The following is a 21349-nucleotide window of genomic DNA, read 5'->3' on the forward strand; positions in this document are numbered from 1 at the left end:
AGGGACCTAAAGGTGCCAAAACTTCACTGAGGCCGAAAAACAGATGACGGGCGTTGAAGTGTGTTAAATACAGAATCATAGTCGCACCTTTTACCCTACTGCACTATTAAAGTCCATTCTGTTATTTCCACGCAGGACCGGATCTTGGCAAAAGTCTTGGGACATGCAATGTCATACCATCTCTGAATAGTACGAAGGCTAAAAGAAGTGCAACTTTCTTCACAGCAATGCAGGTGTGCAGAGGGTACTTAGTAGAGCTTCCTTCTTATTTAATACGCACGCTTCACACATGTGATGGCTGTCTTAGTGTTTATTACTGAACGCTGAGAACTATTCATTTGCACCGAGACAGTCTATTGTTACAATCCCTCAGTGTGTAAGCATTCAGGTAGTCATCGCAGTAGGCAACATTTTTGGCAGGCTTCTCAATCATCTTCTGCCGTTGGCGGTGATATTTTCCGGATGACTCCAGTGTTTCCGTCCAGCTGGATGTAATCACCTAAAGAAGTGGATAGAGAGCACTGATTAGATACTCCTAGCCCCTAAAATAAAAACTTCCACGATTGTTTGTCTCACTTGCAAGATTTACCGAGTACTTTGCATCAGCAGCAATACGAGAATGGACTGATGTTTTACTGTGTTTGAAGACCAAATAAAAGACGGAGAGAAAAGGGGCAATAAGAGAATAGACTGAGGTTTCACTGCGTCGGAAGACCAATAAAAAGACGAAGAAAAAAGGGGAGCACACATATGTCAACAAGACTTACGATTGGGCTTCAAGACGACTTCTGGCAGTTCCAGCAGGGTATACGGAAAATAAACCACCACCAATGATAGGAAACAGCTAATTTAAGGCGAGCAATATAAAAACGCAAATTCTTTTTTTTTTGTCAGCAAACCAAACTGTTGATGTAACTATCACCATGCATCAAGATATAGACTTTGAGAATTTTTCTTACTCTTATGCCTCGATCAGTTCAAACAATGTTTTGCAGTAAAACGCCGATAGGAGTCACGCCTACTGCCATGATAAGTCAATTTCCCTCCGTCAGTAGAGTCCAAGGAGGCACAGTGTTGCGCAGAGCGTCACTAACGGCATCTTGGTTTGATGTAAACTTCTTCCATGGGAGAGGAATCTTACACGCCACCCGTGCGGCATATATAGTCAAGTAGTTCTGATACCGTGTCATAAGCGCTGATTATTATACCTGCATTTTGCAAAACCTCAAGACTTTGAAGGTGCAAAGAATACATTAAATGCTGCTCCTGAGCGCCACATTTTCAATGCACCCTTTAGTTATTTCAAGAGGGCGGATAAGGATTACAGTGCGCAAGACGCAGCATGACCACTGTTTTATGACATGTAGCACACGTGATGTAGAATAATCCGCCTATATGCGTCAAGATTTTCGTCGTAGAGATAGGCCAGGGTAGAAAGATCAGCAGCGAGAACACCGCACTTTCTTGTATTCTAATGAAGAGGCGAGTTTTTGCTCCGACGTGGGTGTAAATGTAGCTGCTGCGCGCCCTTTGCCATTTCAGTTTATTGCGAGGATTAGGAGCTCAGAAGAGCTCCAAATCTGAATGCATGGTGTCGTTTGAATCAGAAAACTCAGTTTGTACATAAAAAAAGAATTCGGTGTTTTGGATCCCTTGTACTATACTTTTGATCTGTGCATTTAGTGGCACATGGCCTGAAGCCCTTTTTGATCAATCGAATTTGTTTCATTTAAGCCAAGTCGTTATTATAGTTATCGTGCGTATGCATTCCTACTTTCGTAGTTTGTATATTATGACTGATTTCCACTGAAGTATACGTGTCAAATGGCCGATATGTTGATCATACTACAGAGGCATTGTTTTTTAATGCCATCCCAAGAATTGCACCATTAATTCAGGCAGTGCTAGTCCGTTATCTTTCTTCAGTACACACGGGTGCTCTGTACTACCGCTATTTTCTAAGCAGAGAGCTTGCATTCGAGAAAAGAATACGGGCAGGATTGTCAAAGTGAAAGAACTTCACTAATTTCGGCATTAGAGACATCGGCCGCGTATTAAAGGAACGGGTGAGTTAAACCTGTTCTGATCCTTACACATGGCAATAATGTTTCGAAGTACGTGCCGGAAAGCTGAAACAGAAACGAATGCAGTCAAACAAAAATTTCAGATAACTAAGCAAAGGCTAAGTTTGCTCTAAATCTAGACTTAAAGCAAGAGAGAGATTGCTAGACAAATGCGAATAACACGCGATTTAATATATTATGGTTTGTATTAGATGAACCAAACGCACACTAAGCGATAGTTTAATGCTATATATCTAAGACCGGGGCTGCAATTCAGATAAGTTTATTAGGCTTTTCAAGCTTAAAATAGCCAGGAGCTAGATCGAAAAGGAAAAAACAGAATCGTATGAACACAATTCATAATAACGGCATGTTGTGCTGGAAACAAGATAGATGATACATACCGGTATTCAGCATTGAAGTGATTCCTTCGATTCCAACGACGCACGGCAGGCCGTACTCGCGAGCAACGACAGCTCCTGCAGGGGCAAGGGAGAAACACTCTGATTGTAGCGAAAAGGGTAAGCAAGCGACCAAGGGAAAAGTGAAATAAAAGAAAATTTGTTTGTGAAACATGAGAGACAGATTATTTACCAAGCACGAGTAATTTTACTTATGGCCATACAGGGATTTAATAAAGCGGCAGAACTCTCATCAATATGAAGGTTTATCAAACACGAATGCGATCGACCAGTAATGGGCCTAATACAAATTTTAAAGCTGGCAGACTATGAACAATACTTATTATTCAGAATAGAAGTGGCTGTGTGCAGCTAAACTGATAATCGTATGCATCTGCGTAGTCCCCGCTAAGTTTCACGCAGCAAATGTTCAGGCTATCTATGCTGAGGATGATACGAGCTTATCCAAGGCAACCTTCTAGGGTACCAAAACACCGAGGTTATCAGAGGGGTCCTGTATATAGATTTAACATTTGACGTTTATGCCCAAGTGAATTTTTCTTTATTTTTACCTGCACAAGTGAAGCAAAGTTTTCTATATTTGTAGTTGTATGTGCATAGCATCAACACTGCGGACAATATATGTGCAGCTCAGGATGTTTTAAATAATATTATTTGAACTTATTGTGAAATTGCCGTCACTATTTATTGCTCGGAATCAGGGAGGAAATGTGCGCGTGCATCGGCGGCCCCAGACAACACGCTGCCAACAATAGGAATGCTATGCGGGGCTTGCGCTTGCATTCATCTACCCGTATAATGTTCGGATAAAATACGCACTAGTGGCTACGAGAACTCAGGTTATTGGTGCGTATAAACATTGAATAAACATAACGGCGCATATTCTGTACCGTTCAGCCAAGAAATGAATCGCCTCAGTTTGATCTGGTGGTTTATTTAGAATCCCCCCTTCAGTTTTGCGAATTATAATGTTTCCTTCCATCCACTTTTTAACGCGGAGAATATTTCTTGCCGTCCAGTACGTCCTATATGACAGACCAGTTTGTCGGATATGAGCGTAAAAGCTCTACAAACCTATTTTCTGATTTTGAACAGAAACTTGTTATAGCCAGGGAAATGAAATGAATTTACCTTTAGCCAAGATAAAGCAAATTTAATTTTCTCGCATTCGACAAAGAGGAGTTCTCATAATGTGTGTACGTTACGCGAAAAAGATTTCTTAGTTTTCTAGTCTTAGTTATCAAAAACCTATTGCCACATATGCTCTTCTCGAGTATCCGATAAGGTTAGCTGGGGTAATTCTTTCCGTCAAAATACACAGTCATAATAGGTAAGTAATTGCTGCCCCACCCAATCAAGCAGTAGGCAACAATAAGTTAAGTTGAATCGTCTACGACAAGCTTTGCCGTCATTTCAGAGTATTTTGTGACTGCCAAAGTATAGGCACAAATAATTTTGTCTGTGTAGAATTGCATATAATTTGCTCTAAAGCTCGCAGACACCCTGTAAATTACCTTTAATTATGCGATGCTTTAATGTTTCAAGACACGAGAGGGAAATTTGTATTTACTTATCAAGTTGCTTTTTGGTACACCTTATTTGCATTTATCTCCTTCCAGCTTGTAAAGAAAACCCGCCACGCATGCACTTCTCGGTCTTGAGCTCGTGACACAGGTCATGTGGTCCTTACATCATGACACTGACGGCCAACCAGGATTTTCCGCTCATGGCTTTTCTGCGACTTGGAGTTGTTACGCTTGGGCGCAAAATCTACGGCTACGACGCAGTCACCGCTGAAAAGGTTTCCAATAACAGCATTACATGCAAGGCTTAGGAGATGTAAGGGAATTATTTTGTTGGATACTTAGCACAAACTCACCGTGAGATAGTGGTCCACCAATTTCGGTCACCACACCCGCCAGAAGTGGGAAATAAGGTGTCCAACCTGTGTCTGTTGCAGTGGTGACGAGTATTTCGCCTTTCTGCATGCACAAGAGAAGATGAGAATTAGACTAGCAATGAAGCTTGGTTGGTTTCTGCATCTCTTTCAGCAGCTAATAGAGTTAAGCAGGCAAGGTTAGAACCAATGCAGGGCTTCAGTCTGATTGGCTTCGCCGCATGACAACGAGGTATCGAAGAAATAAAGAAACATAAGCGGAATTCAAGTCTTAAACAAGACTAGACTTCTATTTCTGCTAAAAGGCATCCAAGATTGCGCAGACGACCCACCATCGCTTGTCAAACGTATTCGTAATGTTTCGTTTGAAAACGCTGATGGTGCGTGACACGCAGTCAGTTGTACAACGGGCGATATCGGATTCAAATACAATGTGGGCCTTCTGGGTACTTTTGCATCCAATTTTCAAGCAATAATCTGCGTCTTTGATAAAGTCAATAAGACGAACTATCCAAGCGGTGGAGAATGTATTAGATGTTTTATTTTCTGTCCCTAATTCAGACTTTTTTGCGGAATTCTCCACGTAATGATTCATGCGGGCTTGACTGCATTACAGAAATCAGATATCAGCATTTTACAGATGCTTCACTTACGCTGTATTCAGACTAGTTTTCTCAAAATGGCATCTGTGTGCTGTGTGACGTCTGCGTACGTTAAAGAACCCCAGGTCGTCGCAATTTACGGAGCCCTCCACTACGGCGTGTATCATAGCCTAGGTCGCTTTGGATGTTATACCCTATAAAGCAAACCAAGCCAATCTTTAATTTCTTTTTTCGTAGAGGACCATCGCACATGCATCCAATGCAGATATATCCTATACAAAAATTATTGATAAAAGGGCGATGGAAAGCTTCCTTTAATAAGAAAATTCCCCTGCGTAAGTTCCTTTCTTTATAAAAGACAGCTTGTAACCTCACTAAGCTGCGTAGCTTGTAACCATGGCGCTGCGTAGCGCCATGAGCACAGACGCTGCTCCGTCCTCAAGCTGTTTCATGAATGTGTGATGATGCGCTACCTGTATCAGATGCGCCTCTTCAAAGGTTGCTGCCACACGAGCCTTGCCCTCTGTAACACCCTGGGACATTGGGCTGCCTGGAAGACGTCGATGAAGAAAAGAGTATTGTGCTAAAATAAAAACAAAGTTCTAGCAAAACCAAGGCTTTTGTTCTGTGCATGTGGTTGCCCATTGTGATGGTTTAACAAGAATACGATGTGAAATTCGCGTAGAAATCCAACATGTTGGACCCATAAATCTCGTAGAAAGTGCGTGCTTACAAAGCTCTTGCGCTCGATAAATTACAGACTTCATCTGCCTGTTCCGCTTGAGAATGGTACAGGCGGATGCTTATTAGTTTACAATTTTATGTTCGCAGTACACGGCAATGGAATATATATTTGGCGATATTTCACAGCCTATATGCTCTACCACCTTTTACTTAGGCTTTTCAGTAGTTCTTTGCAAATGAAACACACGTAAATGATATAATTTGATGTTTTAAAACTGAAATCCACGCGCCAGTTGGAAGTTGGCAATTTTTTCACTGTTTGGTTTTCAATGGACAGGAAGGATATGAATTTTTCATACTTGGCATCGAGTAGAGACAGTTTTCGGAGGCATGGTGATCATCATAGCGATACCAATTGACAAATAAATGAATGACTGTGCAATTACCCTCTGCTTGATGATTATGTATTTGCTCCTTACGTTTAACGCTGGTAAAGAACGCGAGGGATGCTCACGTTAACGATGGTAAATAGCGTGAAGGAAATGGCTCATGCTGATAGGAAGCGAGTGGCAAGAATGGGAAGCTATTTCGAAACGACCAGCATTGCTAGCTTAGTAGTGCAAGCTCCTAATTGTTCTTTTCTTTCTTTCGAGTTGATTAGTATGACATGTATCTCTCGTCGCCCGGCGATAACCTACGGTGCTGCTCGGCATCTGTGTTGACACGTTCATGGCCAGCTTAGAAAACAACGACCTCTTGAGGACACTACATTTTCTACAGCGGCATTTTCTAATGTGGCTTTTAGCATGAAGACTGCTCATGATCTTGTGATACAACGGAAAAAAGGAACCTCGGGTACACGCGGAAGCCAAGGAAGCGTTGGCGGAGTTAAAAAAATATTCCTAGATGGTCTTTTTATCTGAAGTTCGTGTATACTTATGGTCCCCAGCGCTTCCTAAATAACACGATGGCATCGGCATCGAGATGCCAGCCACGCTGCCGTGGCATTGCCTTCTATTCTATGTCCACACATTACACACTGAGATGTAGACATTTGCGACAAAGAGACAAATTCAGCGAGCATAAAATATGATGTCTGTGTTGGAACCCAAAAAAGCTCCTGCACAACGATGCTTTCAGGTCGTACCTAAAACTTCATGTTTTTCAATCGATTTGCAAGGTGTGCCCAGTGTGTCGATTTGTTCGAGAATAATAATTTCATTCACAATTTATTAGCGTAGACAATGTGCCAATTATCATCACGAATATGCACAAATACGATTAAAGTAAGGCATACACCATCTCGATACAGAGAAGTTATAAAGGCTGAAGAAATTAGGCACTTGCCTTTGATTTCGAAGTCTCCTTCGATGGGATTTCTTGTCCTTTCAATCTGGAAAACATAAGGTGCCACAATATCGACAGCAAAGCGTGATCAGTAAAGCTCTAACAGAATGAAGCGTTTTTGCTTTAACAAACTTCTTGTCTTTGTAAAATTACTGGTAGGATGAAAAAGGAGCCATTTATGGCATATATGTGAAAGCAGGAGCTAGTGTTCGGTTCCAGACTTTCCATTAGGGGCGGGATTCACTTCTTGGTAATTTTTCCCGCAAGAATCAAAGAATTACTGTTCATCAAACCATCATTGGTACAATTATCTTGCCTCCATGCTTTATTTTAAAATATACTGCTGATCTCTTTTTAATAGAATAAAACCGTAGTATCTTGCTGCTGTCCTGTCTAAGATATTGTTACCGGGAACGCGTGGCTGACTAAGTGGTTTGGTCGCAAACGACGACGACGATGACTGAGGAGCGCGTGAAAGATAAAAGGCTGTTTCAGAAGACGACGACGCAGTCAGAGTGGAGGTTCATTCTTTTTTTTTAACATGACAGTATACTTCAAAAACCCAATTCTTGACCGATCCCCCTCTGTGGGTACATGCCATATGTTATTTCGACAGCAACAACAGCAAACGACGACGACGGCCCTTGAAGTCTATGCGCCGAGTTCTGCCCCTCGCAGCGCAAGTTTTAACAGATACAACCCGTAACATCTTTAGTGGAGGTTGCGGGGTCGAGACGACTCCACGCTGGATCTCCGCAGCGGTCGTCACCTCGGAACCGTCACAATGACTACCGACGAGGCTCCACTTACCTCTGCAACGCCCACTGTCATCGTGGCTCACCCCCGAGACCCTGGCCTATTCTGACCTACAGATGAGGTGGATGTCGAGGACTGGCTGTCGCTTTATGAAAGTGTTAGCCAGCGCCACAGGTGGGACGCCACGATGATGCTGGCCATTGTGACTTTTTACCTCACCGGCACCGCACGCGTCTGGTTCGAAACACATGAAGCACATATTCCGTCAAGGAATATTTGCAAGGAATGACTCCGTGACCTCTTTGGAAACCCTATTGCTCGTCCGCTTGCCGCCAAGAGGGACCTTGCCACTCGCGCCCAGATATCTACAGAGTCTTGCATCATCTATATCCAAGACGTTTTGACCCTGCGCCGTAAGGTTGATAAAGACATGACCGAAGCTGATAAGGTGGGACGCATTATCAAAGGCATAGCCGACGATGGTTTTAACATGCGACTCTGTCGGGACAGCTGTACAGTTTACACCGTTCTACAGGTTTGTCGCCGCTTCGAGCAGGTCAAGCACCGACGCATTGCGCACCGCTTCGACCGGCTCCCAAACACCACTCCTAGCTCCACTTGCGAGGATCTGCCCATCTTGAGGTAGCCTGCAAATCCTGTTCACATGACTCGCAACGTGCGCCATGAACTAGACGCACACGTTCCCTGCTACATTCAACTCGCCCTTCTTGGACAGCAACACGGCGACTATACGGCGACTATAGGAGGTTGCCAACTTGGGCCTCCTTTATGGCCGCAGCGTCAAACACCAGAGTTCGAGCCCCCACCCTCCCATGGTCGCTTCCGCTACGCCCCAAAACATCTACATACAACGTTACCTTTACCGCAATCCTGATGAGTGGCGTACCCCTGACAATCGGCTGATCTGTTTCACGGGCTCGCGTTTTGGCCACATTTCTCGCCACTGCCGCAACCGCTGGTCCTCACCACCTCGACCTGCCCCTACATTGACCGCTATTCCGACTATGGCCCCCGCCGTTTCTTGCCTTGTTACGAGCCGCCCCGCACCGAGATCAATCCGCCTCCTTCTAGGCCTAGCCGCTCTCCATCCCCGCCAGCCCGCCGTTCCCGTTCGTCACTTCCTCGCCGCAGTTCCTCACCGTCCTCCACTGACCGCTTCATGGCAAACTAATGCGGCTCCCGGATGTGACGCTGCATTGGAACCCCGACATGGAAACCCTCTACCGCCCATTGATTCCCCTGTAATCTATTTTCCCTCTTTGTGGATGGTGTTCTGATCTCTGCCCCCATTGTTAATGGTGCCCAAGTCTCGGTCATGAGCTCATATTTTTGCTGCCGCCTCAACAAAAGTGCACGCCCCCGCCGCTTTGCCCACGGTTCGTGTTGCCGACGTCCCTACAGCTACTGTCACTGGTGTGTGCACTGCCCGAGTAACCCTTTTCGGTCAATACATCCTTTTTTTTTTCACCGTCCTCAACCAGTGTCCTCGGCCTTGACATTTTAACGGCTCACTCTGCCCTTATCACCTGCTTCAGGAATGGCCTTCTTGGTTTCGACCTCCTGTCTGCTCAGAAGTTACTCAATCTACGCAAAGCCTGCGCTCCACCGAGTTCGCTCGCCTGCACCCCGACACTGCTGTTTACCTACCTCTGTCACATTTCCCACCTGTGCCTGACGGTGACAATGTTGCTTGCCCCATTACCGAGGTGTTTATCCACCCCCAGGTCGTTCTTCCCCACCTCATCATCCACGTTACTCAGAATAGCGCCTACCTTCCTGTCCTGAACTTCAGTCCGTTGCCCCCAAGTTGTCCCCGAAAGAATATCCCTTGCTACCTTGTCCCCTCTCACAGACTGCGCTATCTCTGCTCTCACGCCTGGCTCAACTTTAAGCACTCTTCAAGAACCCGCATTCCGCACCAGTATTGCAGACGCTATTTCCGCGATGATAGCCTCCGACAGCAGCCACGAGCACACTCAGGACGTTCACGACCTTTTGTTGTCCTTAACCAATATTTTTGACTTCGCTATCGGCCCCTAGGTTAAACATCAATTGCGACTCATCGCATTGATACCGGCGATGCCAGACCTGTACATCGGTGTCCTTATCGCATGTCTCTTTCTTAGCGCCAAGTCATCGAGCGGGAGGTCGACAAGATGCTGAAGAATATCATCTAACCTTCGAACAGCCCTTGGGCATCTCCTGCGTGCTCATTAAAAAGATAGATGGCTCTTGGCGCTTTTGAGTCGACTACCGACATCTGAACAATATCACAAAAGATTGTCTACCCGCCTCCACAAAAAGACGACACCTTGGATTGTTTACATCGAGCCCGCGACTTTTCCCCCATCAACCTGCTACTGGCAAATCTCTGCAGATGAACAAGAGAGCGAGAAGACAGCTTTCGTCACATCCAATGGACTTTGCCAATTTAAGGTCATGTCGTCTGGACTTTGTAACGCCACTGCTATATTCGAACGAATGATAGACTCCTTACTGCGCGGCTTCAAGTGGACGACTTTGTTATATTATTTTGATGACCTGATTGTTTTCTAACCCTCGTTTGAAAGCCACTTCCGTCGCCTTTCGCCCATCTTGACACTTTCCCGCCGTGCCGGACATTAACTGAACTCAAAAAAGTTTAGTTTTTGTCGCCGCTAACTTAGAGTGCTTGGTCATTTGGTGAATGCCACCGGCATGCACCCGATCCCGACAAAGTTCGCGCAGTCCGTGCTTTTCCTTCTCCCTGTTAACCTCGCGATGCCGCAGTTTTTTAGGACTGTGTTCATATTTTCGCCGGTTCGTCCCGCACTTCGCAGCTCTCGCTCGGCCTCGCACGAGCATGCCAAAGAAAGGCGTTTCTTTTTCTTGGGGACCATAGCAGGCTAACACATTCTGCAGCCTCAGCGCTGTTCTCATCAATCTTCCTGTGTTGGCTCATTTAAACTGGTCTGCCCTGACGGAACTTCGTACCGACGCCAGTGGCCACGAGATTGGGGCCATTCTTGCACAGCGACAACGAGGCCAACACTATGTATTCAGCGGAGAACAGCGGATATTACGGAACGGAAGTGCCTGGCTCTCATTTGGACCATTGGAAATTGCAACCCTACGTGTTTAGCTGACCCAGGTGGTCGAAATATCCGGAGTCCTCCACTACGGCGTCTCTCATAGCCTCAGTCGCTTTGGGAGGTTAAACTCCACAAACCAAACCAAAGCAAACCTTCACTGTTATTACCGAGCACCACGCGTTGTGTTGGCTGTCTTCCCTCCAGGATCCTGCTGGCCGCCTCGGCCGCTGGGCACTACGCTTGCAGGAGTATACATTTTCTGTTGTGCACAAATCCAGAAGGCTACACTTGGATGCAAATTGCCTGTCATGTTATCCCGTCCATCCCCCTTCCCCTACAGACACTTATTCGGACCCCTCTGTCTTCTCTATATCCGACTTCTCCCACTTCGCCGATGAACAGCTCTTGGATCCAACCACCTGTTCTCAACAACCGCATTCGCACAGACAGCCGTGACTCTTCCCACGCCATGTTCCTGCTGCACGAGAACACGCTGTACCGCCGCAACATGCGACCTGATGGCGCTCCGTACTTACTGGTCGTTTCCCAAAATCCACGCTCTGCTGTTCTCAGACAAATGCATGACGCTCCTACAGCTGGTAATCTTGGTCTCTTACGTACATACAACTGCGTGCGCCGGCATTTCTTCTGGTCTGGCCTCTATCGCTCCGTCCAACGTTATGTAGCCACTTGCAATCTCTATCAACGCCGGAAGAGATCCGCTGCTCTGCCTCCTGGACAGCAGCAGCCGATTGCCATCCCGACTGAGCAGTTTTCTCGTGTTGGCATTGACCTACTAGGGCCCCTCCCGGTGTCCTCGTCAGGAAACAAATTGTGTCGCTGTGGTCACCGATTATGTCACGCGGTACGGGATCAGTGGCGCTATTCCAAGCAGCTGTTCCACTGATATTGCTGACTTCCTTCTGTACGACGTCATACTGCACCATGGCGCTCCCCGTCTCTACTTTGCCATCATGGGCCCTGCTTCCTTTCCCGAATTGTCAACGAAATACTTCGTTCATGTTTCATTCGTCACAAATTAACGACGGTCTATCACCCTCAGGCGAGCGGCCTTACGGAACGTCTAACCGCACACTCACCGACATGCTCGCCAAGTATGTCTCCGACGGTCTTCGCGACTGGGACATTAGCTTGCCATTTGTCACCTTTGCATACACCTCTTCGCGCCATGATACTGCTGGGTACTCTCCAGTCTATCTTCTCTTTGGAAGAGACCCTTTACTGCCCTTCGACACTTTGCTTCCCGCAAGTGGACTCGTCACTACTTGTGACCCCGATACCATCGCCCGAGCCGATAACGCCCGGCAGATAGCCCGTAACAAGCTCTCTGCCTCCCCCAAAACTCGAAAACCCCGCTAAGACGCTCATCAGCGTGATGTTCCTTATTCTCCCGGACCTCTGGTATTACTCTGGCTCCCGTCCAGCAGGGCGGGGTTGTGCGAAGAACGTCTGCCTCACTGCACAGGTCCTTAGTGGGTATTACGCCCATTTACTGACGTAAAATATGAGATTACGCCGTTCCGCCCAAAGAACACCGTCCGCTACACCCACTTCCGAAATAGTGCATGTAGCTCGGCTCAAACCATAGCATTCCCACTCTACACCGCACGCCTAACACGCACCGGGGCGGTGGCTTTTGCTGAGGGGTATAGTGTTACCGGAGAACGCGTGGCCGACGAATTGGTGCGGTTGCAGACGACGACGACGACCAAGGAGCGCGTGAAAGACGAAAGGTTGTTTCAGAAGACGACGACGCAGTCAGAGTGGATGCTCGATAGCCATGAAGTCTATGCGCCGAGTTCTGCCCCTTGCAGCGCAAGTCTTAAATGATACATCCCCAGAACAACATAATCAAAATGTTCTTATAGGCATGATATTCTTAAGAATCATTTGTTTTCATCAATCGAAGATAATAGAACCCTTTATGTCTTACTCAAGCAGCTGTTAAGGTTTCATTTGAGCACCCAAAAATCTTGTTTATTAGTTTTAGAGATGCATAAACTAAACTTCAGTGAGTTGTTCTCACCTGTCTTCAGTTGTGCTCGCTAAAACATTATATTTTGGTGATCGAGAGATTGCAGATTTATTGGTATTGTTGGCATTGATACCTACGTGACTTAATAGCAAACCACTATGCAACCCCCACCCCCCTTTAGCAGTTTATAAGGAACACCACTTAGAGTTAATCTTTTGAGCCCAAAGAAACTGTCCATACTTTCATACTTTCCTCTCTAGAAGTACTCAGCGATCAAGGGCTGTTGATGCCCTAAAAATACATAAAGCCGCATTTTGAGTCACCCTATTCGCACATGTTTTGACTTGGGTCCTCAAGCCATATATGTAAATTTAAATATTTAGAATGCTTCTTTTAAGTTGAAATATATTTCTATTGCGATATATATATTATCGCACTTACAGTACTGCAATCGGTTCCTTATCATGCACTATTTCAGAAGAGTGGAGTGGGAGAAGAAGCGCACGAGGAGCTGGCTACTTGGAAGATCAAAAGAAATATTTTTGTTGATGTGAAGAAAATGTTATCGCTGATATTAATTTAAAACCCGCCTTTTTCTTGCGCCTAAACTGCTTAACGCCATATTCTAATCGTTCCTTGATAATATACACAAAACGTTTTCAACTAGTAATAGTCGCCCCTCAATCGAAATATTATAGGATGCGATACTGCCTCTGTGCAAAGCTTAAAAATAGATAACATAAAATAAAAATGGAGCTTCTTGTCAGGAACGGCGGATTTTATATGATATGCAAAGTAAGTGGATGTGTACCGGCTTCGGGACGCCAACAAAGATAGCCGGATAGCGGTCCATGTCGAGTTTTGCGTGAATTCCCTTGCGTCGCTGAGCCCTGAAAAGACGCCGCCACATACGACTGTGAGAACTCATGACATGCATAAATGTTTCTTAAAGTTTCAAGAAACATATGCTGTAGGTGTGTTCATTAGTGTGTATGCGTAGCTTATTTCCTGGCTCTAAGAATTCGGTGCCGCTACAAGTAATCCGCGACGTTATCAATTGCACTGTAGATCATATACTAGTGTTTTTACAGTCGCCATTGGTTTGCAACATGCCTGCTTATTCAGATAGAGAAAAGAAAACTTTATATAACAGCCATTCATTACCATGCATTGACACAATGGATAGATGTATTTGATTATAATCGCGAAGGCATACACTATAATCTGAAAAGCATTTTAAGTCCGCCGGAAAGATGCGCTAAGGTAAATAGTAGTTGCATCCGCTTTCCTCTAAGATAGGGTGGACACTTAAACCTCACGATAGCGTGTACTCATTAGACAAAGCTAAACATCCTCCAAATTTTTTCTAAATAATTATTTCAGGAAATAAAACAAAGTGGTGGAAGAAAACTGATATTTAGCTTGCTTTCCAACTGCAGAGTTGATTGATAGTGGTCGCCCGCGGCTCCATGCATTTAGAATTTCAAGGGCACTGGCTGCATGGATATCTTCACTTGTAACTTAGTATCATCGTTTTAGTGATGACTCGCAGTCGTTTTTACAAAATTTTACAAAATCAGCAGACTCATTTGAAGAGCGTCACGCAGAATTTCGTACAAATGAAATAATGCATACCGCTCACGCAGCATCGACCAGTTGAGTGGAGTTTCAGCGCAGCTTATTCAATCGTGTGACATGGGTGATGCGAAGACGTGTTCTAAGCAATTATTCTTTTTGTCCAGCTCGAAGTGACTGCGGGTGGTCTTTAGACCATGGAAATATCCATTTTCAAGTCGTTCCTTGTGCGCGCATATTCCGTATTGGCTACCTATCACTGCGCTCCGTTGTAGTCTCACATAACTGCTTTGGGTACAGCAAAAACCTTCGCGTTTTATATTATCTTAGTTTCATTTTTGTTTGTTTTTTTGCTCCATATTTATTCCGAGAAGCGAATGAATGCTTTTTTCTCGTATGCGCATTCTAGTGTAGCGTCGTTTTTGTGCTGTCCTTGCATCAAAATGCATCACTATGGGAATAGTACACAGACATTGGTACATTTTCGCGCTATCATAAAAGCCGTGCAATGCTCAGTTAATTGTGAAACCACGGTTGTGAAATGTATCAGCGTTTATAGCAAATATTGAGAATCTAGTATCGAATAGCTATACGGCAAAGCTTAACGCAGTTCGAAGGCCAGCAGCACGAGTTGTTTAAGCGGTGCGCTTCTTCCAGCAAATGAAAAAAAAAAAAGCCAGCTCACTTGAGCACCAGCTCGGGGGATCTTGTCCGAAGCAGGTGGCCAATCTCCTCGAAAGTGAGGAAAAAGATCAGCTCAGCGTCGGGCAGCCTTCCCTCGTGCACCATGCGCCGAGAGAGCTGGTGGAACATGAGCCGCATCTGATGGATTACGCGCACCGTGGCGGACTGCAAGGTGCACAAATGTACTGCTACGGTACAGCGCGCCAACGCAGGAAAAATAACAGAACCATACTTTTTTTGAAGGATTTGATATTGTTCAGCTTCTGAATTTTGGTATTGTGGCATTGATTATAACGTGAGATAATTATAGAGTCACGTTACGTAGCAACTATTTTTACAGTATGTGTAAGGCAAGTACACGATGCCGATGGGTTTTGTACACAATACTGCATTACGGCAGCGGCTGGCTATCTTTGAAGTTACAGGCGTATTTTCGCCGGGAAGTGAGCATGACGAACTAACGTATCCTCCCGTTTCTATGGGACTCACATCTTTTCATTCAAAACGTGTGTAAGCAATATTTCGTAGAAGCATAGATAGAAAATGTGGTCAGGTTCGTGACCAAAACCGATTTCAGTCATTTCAGTCATGACTGCATTCAGTCATTGACGTGCTTATCTTTGCATGCAGCAGTTTTATTCTTATTCTCCACAACAGGAAGAGCGTTCTTAAATATAAAGTATGTAGAGATGGCAACGCTTATTCCGTGATTACTTTTCTGCTGTGGAAGTTTCTCCCAATGTGCGATTCACTATTGGCATTACTAGGTTTCCCCTCAGAGGTGATTACGAATTATGACTCCTTGCCCCCCACACTATGATTGTAATATAGGTGCTGTTCTCACCTTAGTTGTTTCCCGTGCAGCTACAGCTATGCGTGCCCTGGGAATGAGCAGGGCCAAAATGAGCCTGAAAACAAAGGCAAAAACAGGAATCTCAATGAGATTCAAGCAGCACCCCTGTGCGATATTTTCAACTGCTGCTGCCTAAATAAGATTGTAGAGTGAATGTATTAACAAAAAAAAAAAAAAAAACGAAACTGCAGCAGAGTAAACCAGGTAGTGCCTTTTTTTCCCTAATATTTACGCAATGCGAGAAATGCACTTGCTGAGGATTTCTAGAAATGACCCATCATATTGGAAGTTAGAAAAAAGGTCATATTAATTTCGTACTACAAAGGATTGTAGATATTGCTGCGGACGGGGAAGGAGGAAGAAGAGGGCAGTGAAGCGGGCTGGAGCTCTCGCGCTAGGCCCGCCAACAATTCATTAAACGTCATCTCATGGTCATCGAACATCATCTCTCTGTCCTCTGTTCTCCTATTTTCATCGGCTTGCCACTCCGTAACATTTGGATGGAGGTGCGGGATATGCCATCATCACCCCTAACCTTGCCCCGGAGCTTCGGCGTCCTGCGACTTCTCGCGTTGTCGGCGGAAGATTAGGAGGCATCGCATCACTAGTCCCCAGCCTGCCAGACCTAGCAAGACCTTGCCGTTCCTCCGCCCCGTTCCCCCGCCCCGACCACAAGACACGACGAAGGAAAGACTGACCCGAGACGCCACACATGACCACAAGACACCGAGATAACCGAACGACCATATATGACCCGACTGGCCAGATGTGCCGAAGTACTCCACGATCCAAGACGCCGCTACACTTGAAGATATCCTCCCCTGCCTATGCCATGCGGTGCGTGTCTTAGCCTCCGTCATCGGGTCTTGACGACCTGTGGCCCGAAAGCGCCCTGAACCAAGCTTCATCGCGAATCATCGTACCGGCAAGCCGTTCTCTTCTTCCTTCTACCTCTTCTTCTTCAGCCATCCAGACACGTCCATCGTCACGCCATGGACTCATCAACATCGGCAAACTTATTCGTCTACGATCGGGACGATTGCTCGGTGGCCCCAAGTAATGTTATGGACGAAGAAGGAGGAAGAAGAGGGCAATGGCGCGGGCGGGAGCGCTCGCTCTTGGCCCGCCAACAATGCATTAAACGTCTTCTCATGGTCATCGAACATCATCTCTCTGTCCTCTGTTCTATTTTCAACGGCTTGCCGCTCCGTAACATTGTTTTATGAACGCCGTAAAAGAGTTTTGAAAAAATAAAAAGCAACTTACACTTTTACGTATTCTATACTGATACTGTATAAGACTGTGCAGTTATTTGTTTGTTCTCGTACCCAAATCAAAAATGCAAAAGCAAATCTTACTTTTGTAGGAATGTTAGCTCGTACGGAATATCCTGAATGCCCCACGACTCAGCTGTGCTTTTGTCTTCAGCCTCTGGTGCCCTGGCGGCAGCCTAGAAGAAAAGAGGAACGATTAGGTTCCACTCCATGCGAAAGATTTCAATCACACGCGGAACAGCACATGTTGCCTCCTTTTTTCAAAGCTTCGATCGAAATAAGTAAGAAACAGTCCTTGAATAAATATTTTCGCTACCCGTTAACTGACAAAGAAGAAAGTAAATCCTGCCTTCATTTTTTTTCAGCATATATGAAGAAAACGATATATCAAATAAGGTTTAAGGAATCAGCTGCTCTTAGGACCATTGTCGGAAATCTCCGCACAAATTTTTCACCCAGAAATTCAATCCAAGATACGCACCAGAATTAAAAATGTGATGACGACCATATTTCGCCATAAATACACATCAGCAATAGACGAAAAAGCAATCAAGATGACTAAGATGCTAACCCTATAACTCATACATTGCCATCTCTTGAAATGAAGTCCAAGCGAGGTTTAGTAACACTTCTGAACGATGGTGTTCACGCCTTTGAAGTTAAATTGCTTGTAATATCAAGCAACATACTCTGCCTGTTATTCACACAGTCGCTTAGCAATGCCGAAGTCCCTCACGATTGGAAAAAGCAAAAATAATTTCCATTTTTAAATCCGGCGTTAGATCAAAAGCTAATAACTACCGATCAATTTCGCTCACCAGCATTCCGTCCAAACTCCTCGAACACGTGATAGCATCAAATCTAATCACTCATTTTGAATCGTTGAAATACGTTTATCCGCTTCAACACAGCTTTCGTAAGTTTCTGTTATGTGAAACTCAACTCGCCGAATTCACACACGACGTCCTTCAGTACATGGACGACCTCTTACAAATTGACACCATATCTCTCGACTTTTCAAAGGCATTTGACCGTGTTCTCTATAATCATCTACTAGTTAAACTTGCCTCCCTTGAAATCCCGCAGACATTATTCATCTGGCTTGAGCACTTCCTGAAAGGCCGTGTACAGTTTACATCCGTCAACTGTCATAACTCATCGCTAATTGACGTAACATCAGGTGTCCCTCAGGGCGCTGGATTGTCACCGTTATTATTTCTCATGTATATAAATGACCTCCCAATTAACATAAAACAAAACTTCGAATTTTCGCAGACGACTGTGTCATTTATAACGCTATCAAAGGCCTTGAGGACATCATTAGGTTGCAAAATGACATCGCCACGGTTGTATCATGCTGTGAGCAATGGCACATGCCGCCTAACTTAAGCAAATGTCAATCCATGTCTTTTTCTCGTACGTGCAGCTCTTATAACAGCACATATCGTATCATTTCCACTCCCATTGCTCGAATGTCATCTTATAAATACCTTGGCGTCCACCTAACATCAACTTTATCATGGGTTACTCACATTGAAACAATCTGCTCTCAGGGTTCACGCACTCTTGGTTATTTACGGAGAAATTTACAATCAGCACCACCCCAAATCAGACAGCTCGCATTTCATACCTATGTTCGTCCAAAACTAGAATACGCTTCATCCATCTGGCACCCTTCACAAGCATACCACGCTAATAATCTAGAGGCCATCCAAAACCGTGCCGCGCGATTTATCATGTCATAGTACTCACGTGAAACCAGCATCACAGCACTAAAACGAACTCTTTCCCTCCCAAGCCTCCAATCATGCCGCATTATATCACGTCTCTGCCTCCTTCATTCTTTTTTTTACCATCCTCACAACCGGCACTCTCTCCTGCAACCTCCCTCATGAATGTCCCGTCGACTTAATCACAGTCACCCGATAAATCTGAATTTTGGCCGCACTGCAGCAATGAATAACTCTTTTTTTCCAGATGCAATAGCCCAATGGAATGCTCTACCGGACGTTATAGCTTCATGCAAAGAGCGTGAAATTTTCCGAGCGAACCTAACGAGTCACCTTCAGTGTTCTATTTGACAATGCACACTAGTCTGCTCTTCTATATTTCGTTAATGTTTGTTTGTTGGTTTCGTTTTCTTTCTTTGTTTTGTTTCTTGGACTGGTGTTCGTATGCCGTTATACAATATATATGTTATTGCCCCCGCCTTATGTAATGCCTTCGGGCCTTTAAGGCTTCAGTAAATGAAATGAAATGACATTAATCGGTGCTACTACTTTGGTTTACTGCTCATGCTTTAAGCGTTGTGCGCTTTTCGTTTTTGACAATAGTCCTGATAGTAGATGATAGAAGAAGAAAAGACGACGCCGAATGGATCATCGTGAGGATTTACGCTGACGCCTATCAGCCCGACTACGCTCCCTGCAGTATATAGAACGATGCGTGCCTTTCTAGAACAATCCACGCACTTTATTGGCACCTATAGCAACAATGTAGGTTAGTTTCGTAGTGTCACTACTCGCTGATTATTGTAAACTTCGGCACTATATGGAGAAAGTGGATGAAATATCGAAGCCTTGCGCAGAATCGAGTAATCACAGATTTTGTTCGCAATGCCCACATTCTGAGATTTGAGGGCCAGGGAACATCTGCAGGGTTTGGACCGCTGCGCTTAAATGCCTGATATTGGATTGGTAAAACGTTTATTCGGGGCCTGCAGTAGAACGCGCACTCGCGCGCGCGCGCTCCGGACGGGGCCTACGTCGTCCTCTGGGCACCGGCGGCAGGCCTGGGTCCCCGCTCGCCGTGGCCGGCTCGCTGGTTCCCTGCCGGGCCAGCGCCTTGATGACCTGCTGGACGGCCCAGAGTTGTTCCTCTTGATTGTCGCTCCCTGCGGCTGCTAGTCGCGGCGGGATCCTCCCCGACTTAGCTTCTTCCTGGTACTTGCTACAATTCCACAGCATGTGTGCGAAGCCGGCCGTCTCCGTTCGGCAGACTCTGCATTTGTCTGTCGGGTGCGTCTCGGGATATATTTTGTGCATCAGCGACGGGCTGGGGATTGAGCCCGTCTGTGCCTGTCTGAATAAAACGGCTTGGTTTCGACTGAGCCCCGAGCAAGTGGGTGGAAGAGTTCTGCGAGCTAGGCGGAACACCTTGGTTATTTCGTTGTAGTCGGTCATTCGGTCTTTGGTGCCGAACCACAGCGGCCAGTCGACCGCGGCGCGGTCTGTTAGCGCGCGCGCCTCGGCGCGTGCTGTCTCGTTGTGGTTGGCGTTGCGGTCTGACACCTCGCCCGCGTGCACCGGGAACCACTTGATTCTCACTTGTCTGCTGCCATCGTGGTTCTTGGTTGCCTGCAGTATGCGCACAGCTTCTTTCGCTATCCTGCCTTTGGCGTAATTTCTCACCGCCTACCTCGAGTCGCATAGCACTGTGTGGCAGTCGCGGTCGGCGATGGCCAGGGCGATGGCCACCTCCTCCGCTTGCTCTACCTTGGTGCATCTCGTGCTGGCCGTCGTGCAAACGGTGCCGGTCGCGTCGACGACGACCGCCGTGAACCCGTGTATCTTGGCGTACTCAGCCGCGTCAACGTAGCGTGCGTGTGTTTCGGCCGCGTGCTAGTCTATCAGGGCATTGGCTCTCGCTGCTCTCCTCCCTTTGTTATACTCCGGGTGCATGTTCTTCGGTACCGAGTCCACTCTGATGTTGAGCCTGATCTCAGCGGGGACGGGGAGCTGCGTCTGCTCCCTACCTTGATATCTAATTCCCAGGTTGTCCAGGATTTTCCGGCCGGCCTTGGTCGTAGACAGTCTTTCGAGCTGTGCGGCACGTTGGGCCGCTGGCTAATATTGACGAGGGGCAGACGCATCCCTAGGGTCGCCGTGTTTTATTTATTGTAACTTTTCTGTGTTTTTTTGTTCCAGAATAAACTACCAATAATTCCGGACGTCCACTTTGCAGGCTGCATAAAGTTGTTTTAATGTATTTGATCACCAAAGAAAAACTGAAATTGGCCTGTATTAATAAAATAGCACATTCTAGCATACAGATGGTACTTAAAATGTAAATGGAGCTTCTGTTAAATCGACATGGCGAAAAAGT

The 21349-nt window shown here is 45.8% G+C and overlaps 1 protein-coding gene across 1 annotated transcript in view; it reads right to left on the reverse strand.

Moving 5' to 3' along the window:
* Nucleotides 1-301: 301 nt before the first annotated feature.
* Nucleotides 302-21349, reverse strand: part of LOC146196144 (uncharacterized) — a 127249-nt gene continuing 106201 nt past the window's right edge. Inside the window, exons 27-35 of the mRNA XM_084596332.1 lie at nucleotides 17330-17421; nucleotides 15963-16026; nucleotides 15120-15283; nucleotides 13671-13749; nucleotides 7012-7061; nucleotides 5458-5530; nucleotides 4365-4467; nucleotides 2468-2542; nucleotides 302-499 (exon numbers count right to left, since the gene is read on the reverse strand). Coding sequence (XP_084452458.1) covers nucleotides 426-499; nucleotides 2468-2542; nucleotides 4365-4467; nucleotides 5458-5530; nucleotides 7012-7061; nucleotides 13671-13749; nucleotides 15120-15283; nucleotides 15963-16026; nucleotides 17330-17421 — 774 coding nt within the window. The 3' untranslated portion in view covers nucleotides 302-425. The remainder of the gene's footprint in view (nucleotides 500-2467; nucleotides 2543-4364; nucleotides 4468-5457; nucleotides 5531-7011; nucleotides 7062-13670; nucleotides 13750-15119; nucleotides 15284-15962; nucleotides 16027-17329; nucleotides 17422-21349) is intronic.

Source organism: Amblyomma maculatum, chromosome 3 (assembly GCF_055883805.1).
Source record: "Amblyomma maculatum isolate TAMU_Amacu chromosome 3, ASM5588380v1, whole genome shotgun sequence".
NCBI lineage: Eukaryota > Metazoa > Arthropoda > Arachnida > Ixodida > Ixodidae > Amblyomma > Amblyomma maculatum.